Below are 15,249 nucleotides of genomic sequence, written 5' to 3' on the forward strand. Positions count from 1 at the left end.
ACACACACACACACACACACACACACACACACACACATTGAGAGTGGTTCTCATACACACTGCAGGAACAGACCTTCCTGTTCTGGAGGTGGTAAATGGACGTACTGTAGAAGTCTGAGGTGACTGGAGTAAGCAGGATGTACAGGGTCTAAAGAGACTTGAACTAGCTGGGAGCCACAAGTCATCATGGTTATCCTGCTGGTCCCCACACTGAAGATTGTCCTCCTCTTAGGTGAGTACATCAGACTGAATGAACACATCTCCAGTGACTCCTCTCTATAGTTGGATACATTTGGTTATAACATTTTACAGTGTAACTCCATTCACTCACTGATAATGTTGTTAGATAAAGGGGAGGGGACACTGAGGAACACAAGGTCCAGTATGTACTGATGGATGTGATGGATCACCAGTGGTGTACCAGACCAGAAACCACTCTTACAGTATGTGAAATGGAAGCTGGGGTGTTTGTACTGTTTGTAATGAGACTGATGGTGTGTCCTACAGCTGCTGTGTGGAGTGTGTGTACAGCAGAGTTGATCACAGTGGAAGGATATGAGGGGGGCAAAGCAGAGATCAGATGCCCCTATAGAGAGGAGTGGAGGAGCCACCAGAAGTACCTCTGTAAAGGGGTTTGTCCTGTTTTAAATAAAGACAAAGTTATTAAGACTGAGGCGGGGGAAAACAGTGCTTCTAAAGGGAGATACTCGCTGAAGGACAACAGAGAGGAAAGTGTCTTCATTGTGACCATCACCAACCTGACGTTAAAGGATGCTGGGAGATACTGGTGTGGAGTGGACAAATGGGGACAAGATAACTACATTAAAGTCAACCTTGAAGTCTCTGAAGTAGGGGCTACAGGTTAGCAATGAACCCCGAGTCGGGATTGCTAACAAGGCTGGAAATTCAAAACATCAAAAATCTAATAATTTCAGTTTCTCAAACAATCAACTATTTTACACAATTTAAAAGATAAACATCTCCTTAATCTAACCACATTGTTCGATTTTCAAAGAGGCTTTACGGCAAAAGCATAAAGTTAGATTATGTTTGGACAGTACATAGCCACAAAAGTACAAACATCCATTTTCAATTCAAGGTCAGGCGTCACCAAAAGCAGAAACCAGCTAGAATTATGCACTAACCTTTGTCAATCTCCATCAGATGACACTCCTAGGACATTATGTTATACAATACATGCATTTTTTGTTCCATCAAGTTCATATTTATATCCAAAAACAGCATTTTACAGTAGCGTGAAATTCAGATTTTTTTCTTCTCTGAAATGCTTCCGGTGAACATAACAAAATTACTATTCGAAAACATTGGTAAATTATAATATTGTCATTCAAAGAATAATATATTATCATCTCGTAATTGCTACCGAATGGCCAGATCTCAAAATAACTTTACTGGGAAATCACATTTTGCAATAAACGGGGTGCTATGCTAAGAACAATAAGCTATGCTATACAGTTAGCATCATCTAATATCGATAATAACATTGTAAATATCCCCTTACCTTTGATTATCTCCATCAGAAGGCACTGCCAGGATTTCCCAGGTCCGGAACAAATGTGGTTTCTTTTGACAAAGTTCATAATTTATGTCCAAATAACAACAAGTAGTTAGCGTTCATTATGCTCCCACAAAACGTGGTGGGGGGGGGTGTAAAATCACGCCGAAAAGCTAAAAAAAACTAGTAAATAATCTATTTACGTTCGTTCAAACATGTCAAACGTTGCTTAGCATTAATCTTTTGGTCCATTTTTAACGTTAAACATCAGTAATATTTTCACACAACCTATCCTATGTCTAGATAAACAATAATGACAAACTCACGCTTCTCAGATTTATGCGCAGGCGCAAAAAAATGAAGTGATGACATGTCAACTTCCTCGCATTCTAATTTGCTCTCTGTTTATCATAGACGCTTCAAACAACTTTATAAAGATCGTTGACATCTAGTGGAAGCCGTAGGTGTTGCGAAATGAATCCTTTCTCACTATGGTATCTATAAAACAATGACACTAAATAGTACAGTCACAAAATTCACATTTTTTTTTATCTATTTTTCACAGGTTTTTGCCTGCAATATGAGTTTTGTTATACTTACAGACACCATTCAAACTGTTTTAGAAAATTCAGAGTGTTTTCTATCCGAATGTGTTAATAATATGCATATCCTAGCTTCTGAGTTGGTGTAGGAGGCAGTTAAAAATGGGCACATATTTTTTTCAAAATTTCTCAATACTGCCCCCGAGCCCCAACAGGTAAAACCTTTGATTCTCATCCTCAAAACTTTACCACTTTCATACCCAACATATTACATTATACATTCCTAATCAAGCTTCTGCTATTGACCCAAATCCACTTTATTCTGTGTTTTTCATTCACTGTTGCAAACTGTTTTTTTTTATTAATGATGTATACCCATTTATCTCAAGTCAAAATTCCACCCTAAACGAGGCCAGGTCATTCAACTGGCGTGAACAATGGGATGAAAAACACACATTATAGTGCATGTATCGGAGGACAGATCACATAATGTCACGTTTGTGTGTAGAGAAGGACCAAGGCGCAGCGTGAGTATCATTCCACATCTTTATTAATAACCTCTTACATCTAGACGTTCCGCTATCGGAACACCTGCTCCAATATCCAATGATGGGCGTGGCGCGAAATACAAACTCCTCGAAAATCCGAAAACTTCCATTTTTCAAACATATGACTATTTTACATCATTTTAAAGACAAGACTCTCCTTTATCTAACCACACTGTCCGATTTCAAAAAGGCTTTACAGCGAAAGCAAAACATTAGATTATGTCAGCAGAGTACCCAGCCAGAAATAATCAGACACCCATTTTTCAAGCTAGCCTGTTAGGGCTAGGGGGCAGTATTGACACGGCTGGATAAAAAAACATACCCGATTTAATCTGGTTACCACTCCTACCCAGTAACTAGAATATGCATATACTTATTACATATGGATAGAAAACACCCTAAATTTTCTAAAACTGTTTGAATGGTGTCTGTGAGTATAACAGAACTCATTTGGCAGGCAAAACCCTGAGACATTTTCTGACAGGAAGTGGATACCTGATGTGTTGTATTACCTTTAAACCTATCCCATTGAAAAACACAGGGGCTGAGGAATATTTTGGCACTTCCTATTGCTTCCACTAGATGTCACCAGCCTTTACAAAGTGTTTTGAGTCTTCTGGAGGGAGATCTGACCGAACAAGAGCCATGGAACGATGATGGCCCATTAGACACCTGGCGCGAGTTCATGTTGGGTACCCTCGTTCCAATACGTTATAAAAGAGTATGCATTCGTCCACCTTGAATATTATTCATGTTCTGGTTAAAAAGGCCCTAATGATTTATGCTATACAACGTTTGACATGTTTGAACGAACGTAAATATATTTTTTCCCCTCGTTCATGACGAGAAGTCCGGCTGGCTTAGATCATGTGCTAACAAGACGGAGATTTTTGGACATAAATGATGAGCTTTTTTGAACAAAACTACATTCGTTATGGACCTGTGATACTTGGAAGTGACATCTGATGAAGAGAATCAAAGGTAATGGATTATTTACATAGTATTTTCGATTTTAGATCTCCCCAACATGACGTCTAGTCTGTATCGCAACGCGTATTTTTCTGGGCGCAGTGCTCAGATTATTACAAAGTGAGATTTCCCAGTAAGGTTATTTTTAAATCTGGCAAGTTGATTGGGTTCAAGAGATGTAAATCTATAATTCTTTAAATGACAATATAATATTTTACCAATGTTTTCTAATTTTAATTATTTAATTTGTGGTGTTGACTTGACTGCCGGTTATTGGAGGGAAACGATTTCCTCAACATCAATGCCATAGTAAAACGCTGTTTTTGGATATAAATATGAACTTGATAGAACTAAAAATGCATGCATTGTCTAACATAATGTCCTAGGAGTGTCATCTGATGGAGATTGTAAAAGGTTAGTGCATCATTTTAGCTGGTTTTATGGTTTTGGTGACCCTGTCTTTGAATTGACAAAACATTACACACAACTCTTGTAAATGTACTGTCCTAACATACTCTAAATTTATGCTTTCGCCGTAAAACCTTTTTGAAATCGTAAAACGTGGTTAGATTAAGGAGATGTTTATCTTTCAAAGGGTGTAAAATAGTTGTATGTTTGAAAAATTTGAATTTTGACATTTATTTGGATTCAAATTTGCCGCTCTTGAAATGCACCTGCTGTTGATGGAGTGCACCACGGGTGGGACGCTAGCGTCCCACCTAGCCCATAGAGGCTAGCATATAATGTCACAAAAAACAAAACCACAGCTAAATGCAGCACTAACATTTGATCTTCATCAGATGACACGCCTAGGACATTATGTTATACAATACATGCATGTTTTGTTCAATCAAGTTCATATTTATATCAAAAACCAGCTTTTTACATTAGCATGTGACGTTCAGAACTAGCATTCCCACCGAACACTTCCGGTGAATTTACTAAATTACTCACGATAAATGTTCACAAAAAACATAACAATTATTTTAAGAATTATAGATACAGAACTCCTTTATGCAATCGCGGTGTCCGATTTTAAAATAGCTTTTCGGTGAAAGCACATTTTGCAATATTCTGAGTAGATAGCCCGGCCATCATGGCTAGCTATTTTGACACCCACCAAGTTTGGTACTCACCAAACTCAGATTTACTATAAGAAAAATTGGATTACCTTTTCTGTTCTTCGTCAGAATGCACTCCCAGGACTTCTACTTCATCACCCAATGTTGTTTTGGTTCCAAATAATCCATAGTTATATCCAAATAGTGGCGTTTTGTTGTGCGTTCAAGACACTATCCGAAGGGTAACGAAGGGTGACGCGCCCGGCGCGTATCATGACAAAAAAATTCAAAATATTCCATTACCGTTCTTCGAAGCATGTCAAACGCTGTTTAAAATCAATTTTTATGCTATTTTTCTCGTAAAATAGCGATAATATTCCGACCGGGAGTCGTTTTCGTTCAAAGACTGAAAATGTAAACATGGAGTCGTCTCGTGCACGCGGGCACCCGTCTCATTGTTCTCAGATCGAAAACTTACCAAATGCGCTACTGTTTTTCAGCCAGAGACTGCAAAGTCATCATTCAACGTTCTCCCGCCTTCTGAGAGCCTATGGGAGCCTCAGGAAGTGTCACGTTACAGCAGAGATACTCTATTTTGGATAGAGATGGCAAAGAAGGCCAAGAAATAGTCAGACAGTGTACTTCCTGTACAGAATCTTCTCAGGTTTTGGCCTGCCATTTGAGTTCTGTTATACTCAGACACCATTCAAACAGTTTTAGAAACTTTGGAGTGTTTTCTATCCAAAGCCAATAATTATATGCATATTCTAGTTTCTGGGCAGGAGTAATAACCAGATTAAATCGGGTACATTTTTTATCCGGCCGTGAAAATACTGCCCCCTATCCATAACAAGTTAATGTGAAACTATGCAAGACATACAATAAACTATAAACAAAACAACAAACCGTGACGACAGAGTTAGTGCATGTTGCACACATGCACTAACTCAAAATAAGATCCCACAAACAACAGGTGGGAAAAGGCTGCCTAAATATCATCCCCAATCAGAGACAACGATAGACAGCTGCCTCTGATTGGGAACCATATCAGGCCAACATAGAAATAAGTAACATAGATTTCCCACCCTAGTCACACCCTGACCTAACCAAATAGAGAATAAAAGGGATCGACGACTCACTGCGAGCTCACAGAACAGGGCTCCGGGCAGCCGAGCGGAAATGGAGGAAAACTCGCCTCCCTGCGGACCTGGCATCCTTTCACTCCCTCCTCTCTACATTTTCCTCTTCTGTCTCTGCTGCTAAAGCCACTTTCTACCACTCTAAACTCCAAGCATCTGCCTCTAACCCTAGGAAGCTCTTTGCTACCTTCTCCTCCCTCCTGAATCCTCCTCCCCCTCCCCCCCCTCCTCCCTCTCTGCGGATGACTTCGTCAACCATTTTGAAAAGAAGGTTGACGACATCCGATCCTCGTTTGCTAAGTCAAACGACACCGCTGGTCCTGCTCACACTGCCCTACCCTGTGCTTTGACCTCTTTCTCCCCTCTCTCTCCAGATGAAATCTCGCGTCTTGTGACGGCCGGCCGCCCAACAACCTGCCCACTTGACCCTATCCCCTCCTCTCTTCTCCAGACCATTTCCGGAGACCTTCTCCCCTACCTCACCTCGCTCATCAACTCATCCTTGACCGCTGGCTACGTCCCTTCCGTCTTCAAGAGAGCGAGAGTTGCACCCCTTCTGAAAAAACCTACACTCGATCCCTCCGATGTCAACAACTACAGACCAGTATCCCTTCTTTCCTTTCTCTCCAAAACTCTTGAACGTGCCGTCCTTGGCCAGCTCTCTTGCTATCTCTCTCAGAATGACCTTCTTGATCCTAATCAGTCAGGTTTCAAGACTGGGCATTCAACTGAGACTGCTCTTCTCTGTGTCACGGAGGCTCCCCGCACTGCTAAAGCTAACTCTCTCTCCTCTGCTCTCATCCTTCTAGACCTATCTGCTGCCTTTGATACTGTGAACCATCAGATCCTCCTCTCCACCCTCTCCGAGCTGGGCATCTCTGGCGCGGCCCACGCCTGGATTGCGTCCTACCTGACAGCTCGCTCCTACCAGGTGGCGTGGCGAGAATCCGTCTCCGCACCATGTGCTCTCACCACTGGTGTCCCCCAGGGCTCTGTTCTAGGCCCTCTCCTATTCTCGCTATACACCAAGTCACTTGGCTCTGTCATATCCTCACATGGTCTCTCATATCATTGCTATGCAGATGACACACAATTAATCTTCTCCTTTCCCCCTTCTGACAACCAGGTGGCGAATCGCATCTCTGCATGTCTGGCAGACATATCAGTGTGGATGACGGATCACCACCTCAAGCTGAACCTCGGCAAGACGGAGCTGCTCTTCCTCCCGGGGAAGGACTGCCCGTTCCATGATCTCGCCATCACGGTTGACAACTCCCTTGTGTCCTCCTCCCAGAGTGCTAAGAGCCTCGGCGTGACCCTGGACAACACCCTGTCGTTCTCCACTAACATCATGGCGGTGACCCGATCCTGTAGGTTCATGCTCTACAACATTCGCAGAGTACGACCCTGCCTCACACAGGAAGCGGCGCAGGTCCTAATCCAGGCACTTGTCATCTCCCGTCTGGATTACTGCAACTCGTTGTTGGCTGGGCTCCCTGCCTGTGCCATTAAACCCCTACAACTCATCCAGAACGCCGCAGCCCGTCTGGTGTTCAACCTTCCCAAGTTCTCTCACGTCACCCCGCTCCTCCGCTCTCTCCACTGGCTTCCAGTCGAAGCTCGCATCCGCTACAAGACCATGGTGCTTGCCTACGGAGCTGTGAGGGGAACGGCACCTCCGTACCTTCAGGCTCTGATCAGGCCCTACACCCAAACAAGGGCACTGCGTTCATCCACCTCTGGCCTGCTCGCCTCCCTACCTCTGAGGAAGCACAGTTCCCGCTCAGCCCAGTCAAAACTGTTCGCCGCTCTGGCACCCCAATGGTGGAACAAGCTCCCTCACGACGCCAGGACAGCGGAGTCAATCACCACCTTCCGGAGACACCTGAAACCCCACCTCTTTAAGGAATACCTGGGATAGGATAAAGTAATCCTTCTAACCCCCCCTTAAAAGATTTAGATGCACTATTGTAAGTGGTTGTTCCACTGGATATTATAAGGTGAATGCACCAATTTGTAAGTCGCTCTGGATAAGAGCGTCTGCTAAATGACTTAAATGTAAATGTAAATGTAATCTCTAAGGTCAGGGCGTGACAGTTTCATGGTGTGCAAGTCTTTGTCATTGTAGTTTCCAAACCACTCTTGTTCTGTTATGGTATGTATTTATTTGATAATAAATCGGCTGAACTTCTTTCTGAGCGCTAGGCCTACATGTTTGTTTAAAATGACAGATTGGTGCTGTGAGAATCTCATTGCAGTGACTGGCTACAGTATGAAGAATGGTCAGTCTCCATCCACTGTGTTAATGATGAAAAGTATGAAGACAATCAGAAATACTTCTGCAAAGAGAAGACAATTTAAATGTCTAGGTGATGTGAAAGTGACAACAACCAAAAGCCAGAACGGGAGGTTCTCACTGTTCCACAACAAGACAGACAGAGTTTTCACCATGACCATCACCAGACTAACCCAAGAGGACGCTGGGAGATATCTATGTGGAGTACAGAACAACCACACATTTGATACCATGTCAGCAGTCAGGCTATGACTGCGTGTACAAAACGTTAGGAGCACTTTTCTAATAATGAGTTGCACCCCCTTATGCCCTCAGAACAGCCTCAATTTGTCAGAGCATGGACTTTCCAAGGTTTCGAAAGCATTCCACAGGGATGCTGGCCCATGTTGACTCCAATGCTTCCAACAGTTGTGTCAAGTTGGTTGGTAGTGGATCTCTACTCCGAATATCTTGTTCCATCTCATCCCACAGATAATCAATTAGATTGAGATCTGGTGACTGGGCAGGCCACTGCAGTGAGCTGAATTCACTGTTGTGTTCGTGGTCCAGACATCACTAGAGCACACAGATCATATTATCACCATTCAGATAAGTGAAGAGCATATTACTTCCTGGTACACATTATGATGCTGTGTTATTATTTAGTTATTATTAAGGCACATTTCATTCTATCACATAAACATATTTGTGTATTGTACATAGATGGATCTGGCGTCAAATCTGACTTTGGAATCAGATCCCCCCTCTTAGTGGTGTAGTGTAAAGACATGGTGCTCCGACAACACATCTCTGTGTAATAACTACTTTAATACCAGTAGACAACATTTTGTTGTGTTAGCCCAGTGAAAAATGTCCACACATTGTCACAACAACTGTGTTTTGTGGTCCTTTGTTTTTAGCGACACCAACAATAACCACCACAAGAAAACCTGCTACAACAACAACAGCATCAAACCGAGGTTTACCAACGCTGTCATCCTTAACCACCTCCATCTCACCATCATCATCCATCTCATCATCATCATCCATCTCACCACCATCATCCATCTCACCACCATCATCCATCTCATCATCAACACAAAATGGATTTGGTAAATAAACTTTATGACTGCTTTTAAACAGGCATCTAAACACAGCCAAAAAATCTGACCACTCAGATCAGCCCCGAAAAAGATAGGATGTGAAAAGATCTGATATCCTTGGTCAAAAGACCAATTAGTGGAAAAAACTGTGTCAATGCAGCCTATGAGCCTTTTTACGCTGCACTAGTTTAAAACCAGTTTCTCAACACATCATTTTGTAATGTAAAGAGACTGATCTGGCGTCAAATCTGACTTTAGGTAATGTGTGACACTTCTATACCAGATTCCTCCTTCTGAGTGGTAGTGAAAAGACAATGTCTCTCCGATTCCACATGCCCCTGCAATAATTACTTTAATACCAGTAGACTGTCACGCCCTGACCGTAGAGATCCTTATTATTCTCTATGTTTGGTTAGGTCAGGGTGTGACTCGGGTGGGGAGGTCTATGTTTTCTGTTTCTTTGTTTTTGGGCCAGTGTGGTTCCCAATCAGAGGCAGCTGTCTATCGTTGTCTCTGATTGGGAATCATACTTAGGCAGCCTGTTTTCCACCTGTGTTTGTGGGAGGTTATTTTCTGTTTAGCATTCTGAGCCTGACAGAACTGTGCGCTTTCGTTTTTTCACCGTTTGTTATTTTGTTTGAGTGCTTCTTGTAATAAAGTATCATGAACACTTACAACGCTGCGCCTTGGTCCACTTCTCCCTCTTATGACGAGCGTTACATAGACAGCATTTTTGTTGTGTGAGGCTGCGTTTACACATTGTTGGCCACCACATCCAAGGCTAATGTCAGAACAGGAAGTAAACAGAAAAGTTACACATCTGATGAGGAAGAGAGGCAGATCTTACTTCACATATTAGTGTAAAAGGCCCTATGTAAGTTGAACAGAAGTGCTGATTGTAAAGTATGTGTTCTAATGGTACTGTTTGTGTCTGTGTTCTGATACATCAGTGGTCATCATAGTATCTGGGATTCTGGTCATGCTGCTATTGGTGCTTGTGGTCAGCCTGCTCATAGTCTATAGATGGAAACTCAACAAGGAAACAGGTGGGTAACAATCTCTCACACAGGCAAGGGGAAGTTACTCAAACCCCGTCTTCAATTCCAAGAAACCATTTGCATGTACAATCATCCTTTGGCCCTGGTTGAGAAATAGAGGTCTCATTGAGAACAGGGCTCTGAAAACCACCTGAACAGACTGCTGCGGCACAATAGTGACACGTGTGAAGTGTATGACACTCTGTGTGTGTGTTCCACAGCTGACTCCTCAGCACCCAGGGTGAACACTGGGATCAACATAGAGGTCAGTGTGTGTGCGTGCAAAGCCTGCCTGCATGCATCATTGCATGTCTGTGTGATGTGTATATATATATCTATATAAAGAGAGAGAGTTATAGATATATATATATATACTGCTCAAAAAAATAAAGGGAACACTTAAACAACACATCCTAGATCTGAATGAAAGAAATAATCTTATTAAATACTTTTTTCTTTACATAGTTGAATGTGCTGACAACAAAATCACACAAAAATAATCAATGGAAATCCAATTTATCAACCCATGGAAGGCTGGATTTGGGGTCCAACTATGATGTAATGTCCTTAAAACAAGTCAAAATGAGGCTCAGTAGTGTGTGTGGCCTCCACGTGCCTGTATGACCTCCCTACAACGCCTGGGCATGCTCCTGATGAGGTGGCGGATGGTCTCCTGAGGGATCTCTTCCCAGACCTGGACTAAAGCATCCGCCAACTCCTGGACAGTCTGTGGTGCAACGTGGCGTTGGTGGATGGAGCGAGACATGATGTCCCGGATGTGCTCAATTGGATTCAGGTCTGGGGAACGGGCGGGCCAGTCCATAGCATCAATGCCTTCCTCTTGCAGGAACTGCTGACACACTCCAGCCACGAGGTCTAGCATTGTCTTGCATTAGGAGGAACCCAGGGCCAACCGCACTAGCATATGGTCTCACAAGGGGTCTGAGGATCTCATCTCGGTACCTAATGGCAGTCAGGCTACCTCTGGCGAGCACATGGAGGGCTGTGCGGCCCCCAAAGAAATGCCACCCCACACCATGACTGACCCACCGCCAAACCGGTCATGCTGGAGGATGTTGCAGGCAGCAGAATGTTCTCCACGGCGTCTCCAGACTCTGTCACGTCTGTCACGTGCTCAGTGTGAACCTGATTTCATCTGTGAAGAGCACAGGGCGCCAGTGGCGAATTTGCCAATCTTGGTGTTCTCTGGCAAATGCCAAACGTCCTGCACGGTGTTGGGCTGTAAGCACAACCCCCACCTGTGGACGTTGGGCCCTCATACCACCCTCATGGAGTCTGTTTCTGACCGTTTGAGCAGACACATGCACATTTGTGGCCTGCTGGAGGTCATTTTGCAGGGCTCTGGCAGTGCTTCTCCTGCTCCTCCTTGCACAAAGGCGGAGGTAGCGGTCCTGCTGCCGGGTTGTTGCCCTCCTACGGCCTCCTCCACGTCTCCTGATGTACTGGCCTGTCTCCTGGTAGCGCCTCCACACTACGCTGACAGACACAGGAAACCTTCTTGCCACAGCTCGCATTGATGTGCCATCCTGGATGAGCTGCACTACCTGAGCCACCTGTGGTGGTTGTAGACTCCGTCTCATGCTACCACTAGAGTGAAAGCACCGCCAGCATTCAAAAGTGACCAAAACATCAGCCAGGAAGCATAGGAACTGAGAAGTGGTCTGTGGCCCACACCTGCAGAACCACTCCTTTATTGGGGGTGTCTTGCTAATTGCCTATAATTTCCACCTGTTGTCTATTCCATTTGCACAACAGCATGTGCAATTTATTGTCAATCAGTGTTGCTTCCTAAGTGGACAGTTTGATTTCACAGAAGTGTGATTGACTTTTAGTTACATTGTGTTTAAGTGTTCCCTTTATTTTTTTGAGCAGTGTATATACATATAGAGAGAGAGAGAAAGCATGTTCTAATCTATGTTCTTCCGTCTCTCATCATGTCCTTATGTCCCTCCTCCTTTTCCTCCTCTCCAGGGTTGTCATGGTGATGGTGACAATAAGGAGGTAAAGGACCACACCAGCTCAGGTAGTGAGACCACCACCATCTACTCCACCGCCAACTTACCCACAAGCCCCTCTGACTGTCTCAACTACGCCAGCGTCAACTTCCACAAGAACCCCAGCTGCCCCAATGAAGCCACTGCCGCCATCGCTAAAGAGGGCACCTCTTCTGGTGACTATGCCACTGTCAACGTCAGTCAAAAGCCTGCCTACTCTACTGTCAATCATCCACACAGCTCCTCTGAGGCTCCTCCCATCTACTCCACATTGAGCATAACCAGAGACACCTGAGTCACTGACAACCAATCACAAGGGACATACACTCACTGGCAACCAATCACAAGAAACATGTCATGAACTACTTTTACCACTAACAGCCTCTTGAGCACTGAGCTCTGTTTTTAGCAGACAGCTGCATAATGTGCTTCATGTCCTCACAATCAGATGTTACCCTGACTTCTCTCTTCCATCAGATGTGTTTCCCTGACTTCTCTCTTTCCATCAGATGTGTTACCCTGACTTCTCTCTTCCATCAGATGTGTTACCCTGACTTCTCTCTTCCATCAGATGTGTTACCCTGACTTCTCTCTTCCATCAGATGTGTTTCCCTGACTTCTCTCTTCCATCAGATGTGTTAACCTGACTTCTCTCTTCCATCAGATGTGTTTCCCTGACTTCTCTCTTCCATCAGATGTGTTTCCCTGACTTCTCTCTTCAACTTGTCTTAATGTCAGTTAATTTTTTGTTCATATCTGCAGATAAATATTGGCTCACTATTTGGCAAGCATTGAAAAAGGTATCACACGTTTTTGACCAAGGCATTGTAACAGTCTATTAATGTTTTTTTTACAAATGTATAATTGATTAAATAACCATGAATGATGTATTTGGAAAGTCCTTATAAAGGGTGCCTTTAAAAACACCCCCTTTTAGCTTGGCCTTTAACCAGTGATTGTTTTAGACATCCTCTGTGTTTTATGTTATTTTATTCATCCTTTTTACTGCTTCCTGTTTGCTTCTACTTTTTTAATGTGATTGTTTTATTGTGTTGCGATTGTAAATGCAATTTAAATTAAAGGATAAGTGCAGATAACTTCCTTTTTTATGATATTACCACACTATGAGGTGGAAATAACACTAGGAAATTGTGAAAATTATGATAATTACCTTTTTGTGTGAGAGCTGTTTTAAAAGAATGCCTGGAATTTCAGCCTGTTCATGATCCCACAATCTCATCTGATTATAAGGGAGTAATGACTGTTCATCTGGGTAAGTGGGTGGGCTCTAGGCCATCCTATCAGCCAATCAGGGCTGTGTTTGTTTCCTAACACCCACACGATCAACGGCCAAAAGAGGCTCAGGGAAATACATTATAAAAAATATACTTTTTACGTAATTTCATCAAATAAACACACACAGTGATTTATTAGAAGTACAGTGATTATAAAAAAATAAACATTGAAATAACTGCTTGGGGGCCTTAAGTTTGACTTTATATTTTCACATACAGTATGTTACAGTTGGTACAAAACAGAGCAGCACGTATTGCACTTAGATGTACACGGAGGGCAAATGTCAACGACATGCATGTCAATCTCTCCTGACTCAAAGTTGAGGAGAGATTGACTGCATCACTATTGGTCTTTGTGTGAGATGTTGATGTGTTGAAGCTACTGAACTGTCTGTTTAGGCAGTTGGTTCACAGTTCAGACACTCATTGGTACCAGACAAGACATGCAACCAGAGGTCCCTTCACATTCCCCAGGGCCAGAACAGAGGCTGGGAAACACAGTATTAAATAGAGCCATGACTACATGGAACTCTCTGCCACCCCAGGTAACTCAAACTAACAGATACAAGACCATCTAATTGCAGGATGGAGACTGTGAAGAGACACAGACATGTTTATGCATTTTGTATTTTATATTATGTATGTGATACGTGGTTAGGATACGACTTTGATATGTGGTTGTCTCGTCTGGCTATCTTAAGATGAATCCACTGGCTGTGGGTCACTGTGGATGGGAGCGTCTGCTGTATGGCTCAATTGTAATGTAAATGTAGTTCTGTATATTATGTACTTTATTTGTTATTTTGTTTCATGTTTGGACCCTATTGTGATTTTTTTCAGTACATATGTGGCAATTATTTATTTCAGAAAACTAGTTCCCTCTATTGCTCTAGGTCATTGGACACCGTTAGACATGCACCTGGTTATTCTTGTAACTGTTATTGCCAACTATGGTTACACCGCTTGGGTTTTTTCCAGAACAGGGGTTCCCCTTTCAGTGGAGTCAGCAGGATGTCATGTACTGGTTAATCCTGTAGAGTGCCAAGGTCTGTTGCTATGAAACTATTTCTGTGACTCTACAGGTTGCATGTCCTAATATGAAGGCAATAAAATAACAGTGGCTAAATGCCAGTGGTGATAAGCCATTAAGAGGAGTTACTATGAGCATGACATAAGAAGGACAAATGTATAAGTATTCTGTGCCAAGGTTGGAAGGCAGTTGTTTTCATGATTCCAGCTCGGCTTTTATTATGAAGTAATAAAAAGTCTATTTGAACTCACATGCTCCGGTATTTGTGAAATTTGATTGACCAAATATTTCCACGACAACCCCAGGAAGAGTAGTTGCAACAGCTAAAGGGGATCCTAATAAATAGTAAATACTACTAAATACATCAATGTGAAAATTTAAATGTTTATTAATGTGCGTTGTCCCTGTCAACTAGATACATAAACACACTGCCTCTCAAAATTATTTTTCATTTGCCTGAGAAAATTACTATGATTGGTGGTCATATGGTGAACTGATAAAACAGTCTCTTCCTGTATGTCTGTAACCCTGGTGCTGGACTCCACCTAGTGATGGTCTATAGTCTTTGCAGTCTTTGACTTCTGTCCAGTGGGACAGAGGGGTAATACTCACCATCAATGTTGCCTCTAAACTGCACCTCGCGCTGGCGAAGCAGTACCCCCGAGACTGCCATGCAGAAGAAATATCAGCACACGGAGAGAAGCATGAGATTGAACTTT

General features: G+C 43.0%; 2 protein-coding genes across 2 annotated transcripts in view; both read left to right on the top strand.

Moving 5' to 3' along the window:
- On the top strand, positions 1-14,780 carry LOC106597639 (CMRF35-like molecule 5). Its single transcript, XM_045714511.1, has 6 exons — positions 1-232; positions 508-861; positions 8,971-9,162; positions 10,104-10,199; positions 10,412-10,455; positions 12,183-14,780. Exons 1-6 carry the CDS (start codon positions 187-189, stop codon positions 12,498-12,500), a joined length of 1,050 nt encoding a protein of 349 aa, XP_045570467.1. The 5' UTR covers positions 1-186; the 3' UTR covers positions 12,501-14,780.
- LOC106599184 (uncharacterized) overlaps positions 13,923-15,249 on the top strand; it is a 14,569-nt gene continuing 13,242 nt past the window's right edge. The window contains exon 1 of the mRNA XM_045714512.1: positions 13,923-14,045. Within this exon, the coding sequence (XP_045570468.1) occupies positions 14,024-14,045 (22 nt within the window). The 5' untranslated portion in view covers positions 13,923-14,023. The remainder of the gene's footprint in view (positions 14,046-15,249) is intronic.

This window comes from Salmo salar, chromosome ssa03 (assembly GCF_905237065.1).
Source record: "Salmo salar chromosome ssa03, Ssal_v3.1, whole genome shotgun sequence".
NCBI classification, from domain to species: Eukaryota; Metazoa; Chordata; class Actinopteri; order Salmoniformes; family Salmonidae; genus Salmo; species Salmo salar.

Bases quoted from the DNA above. Each gene is read 5' to 3' on its own strand.
- LOC106597639 (XM_045714511.1), top strand. From the start codon at position 187: ATGGTTATCCTGCTGGTCCCCACACTGAAGATTGTCCTCCTCTTAG. The intron at 10,200-10,411 runs GTGGGTAACAAT...TGTGTTCCACAG, and splicing joins GAAACTCAACAAGGAAACAG to CTGACTCCTCAGCACCCAGG. The intron at 10,456-12,182 runs GTCAGTGTGTGT...CCTCCTCTCCAG, and splicing joins ACACTGGGATCAACATAGAG to GGTTGTCATGGTGATGGTGA.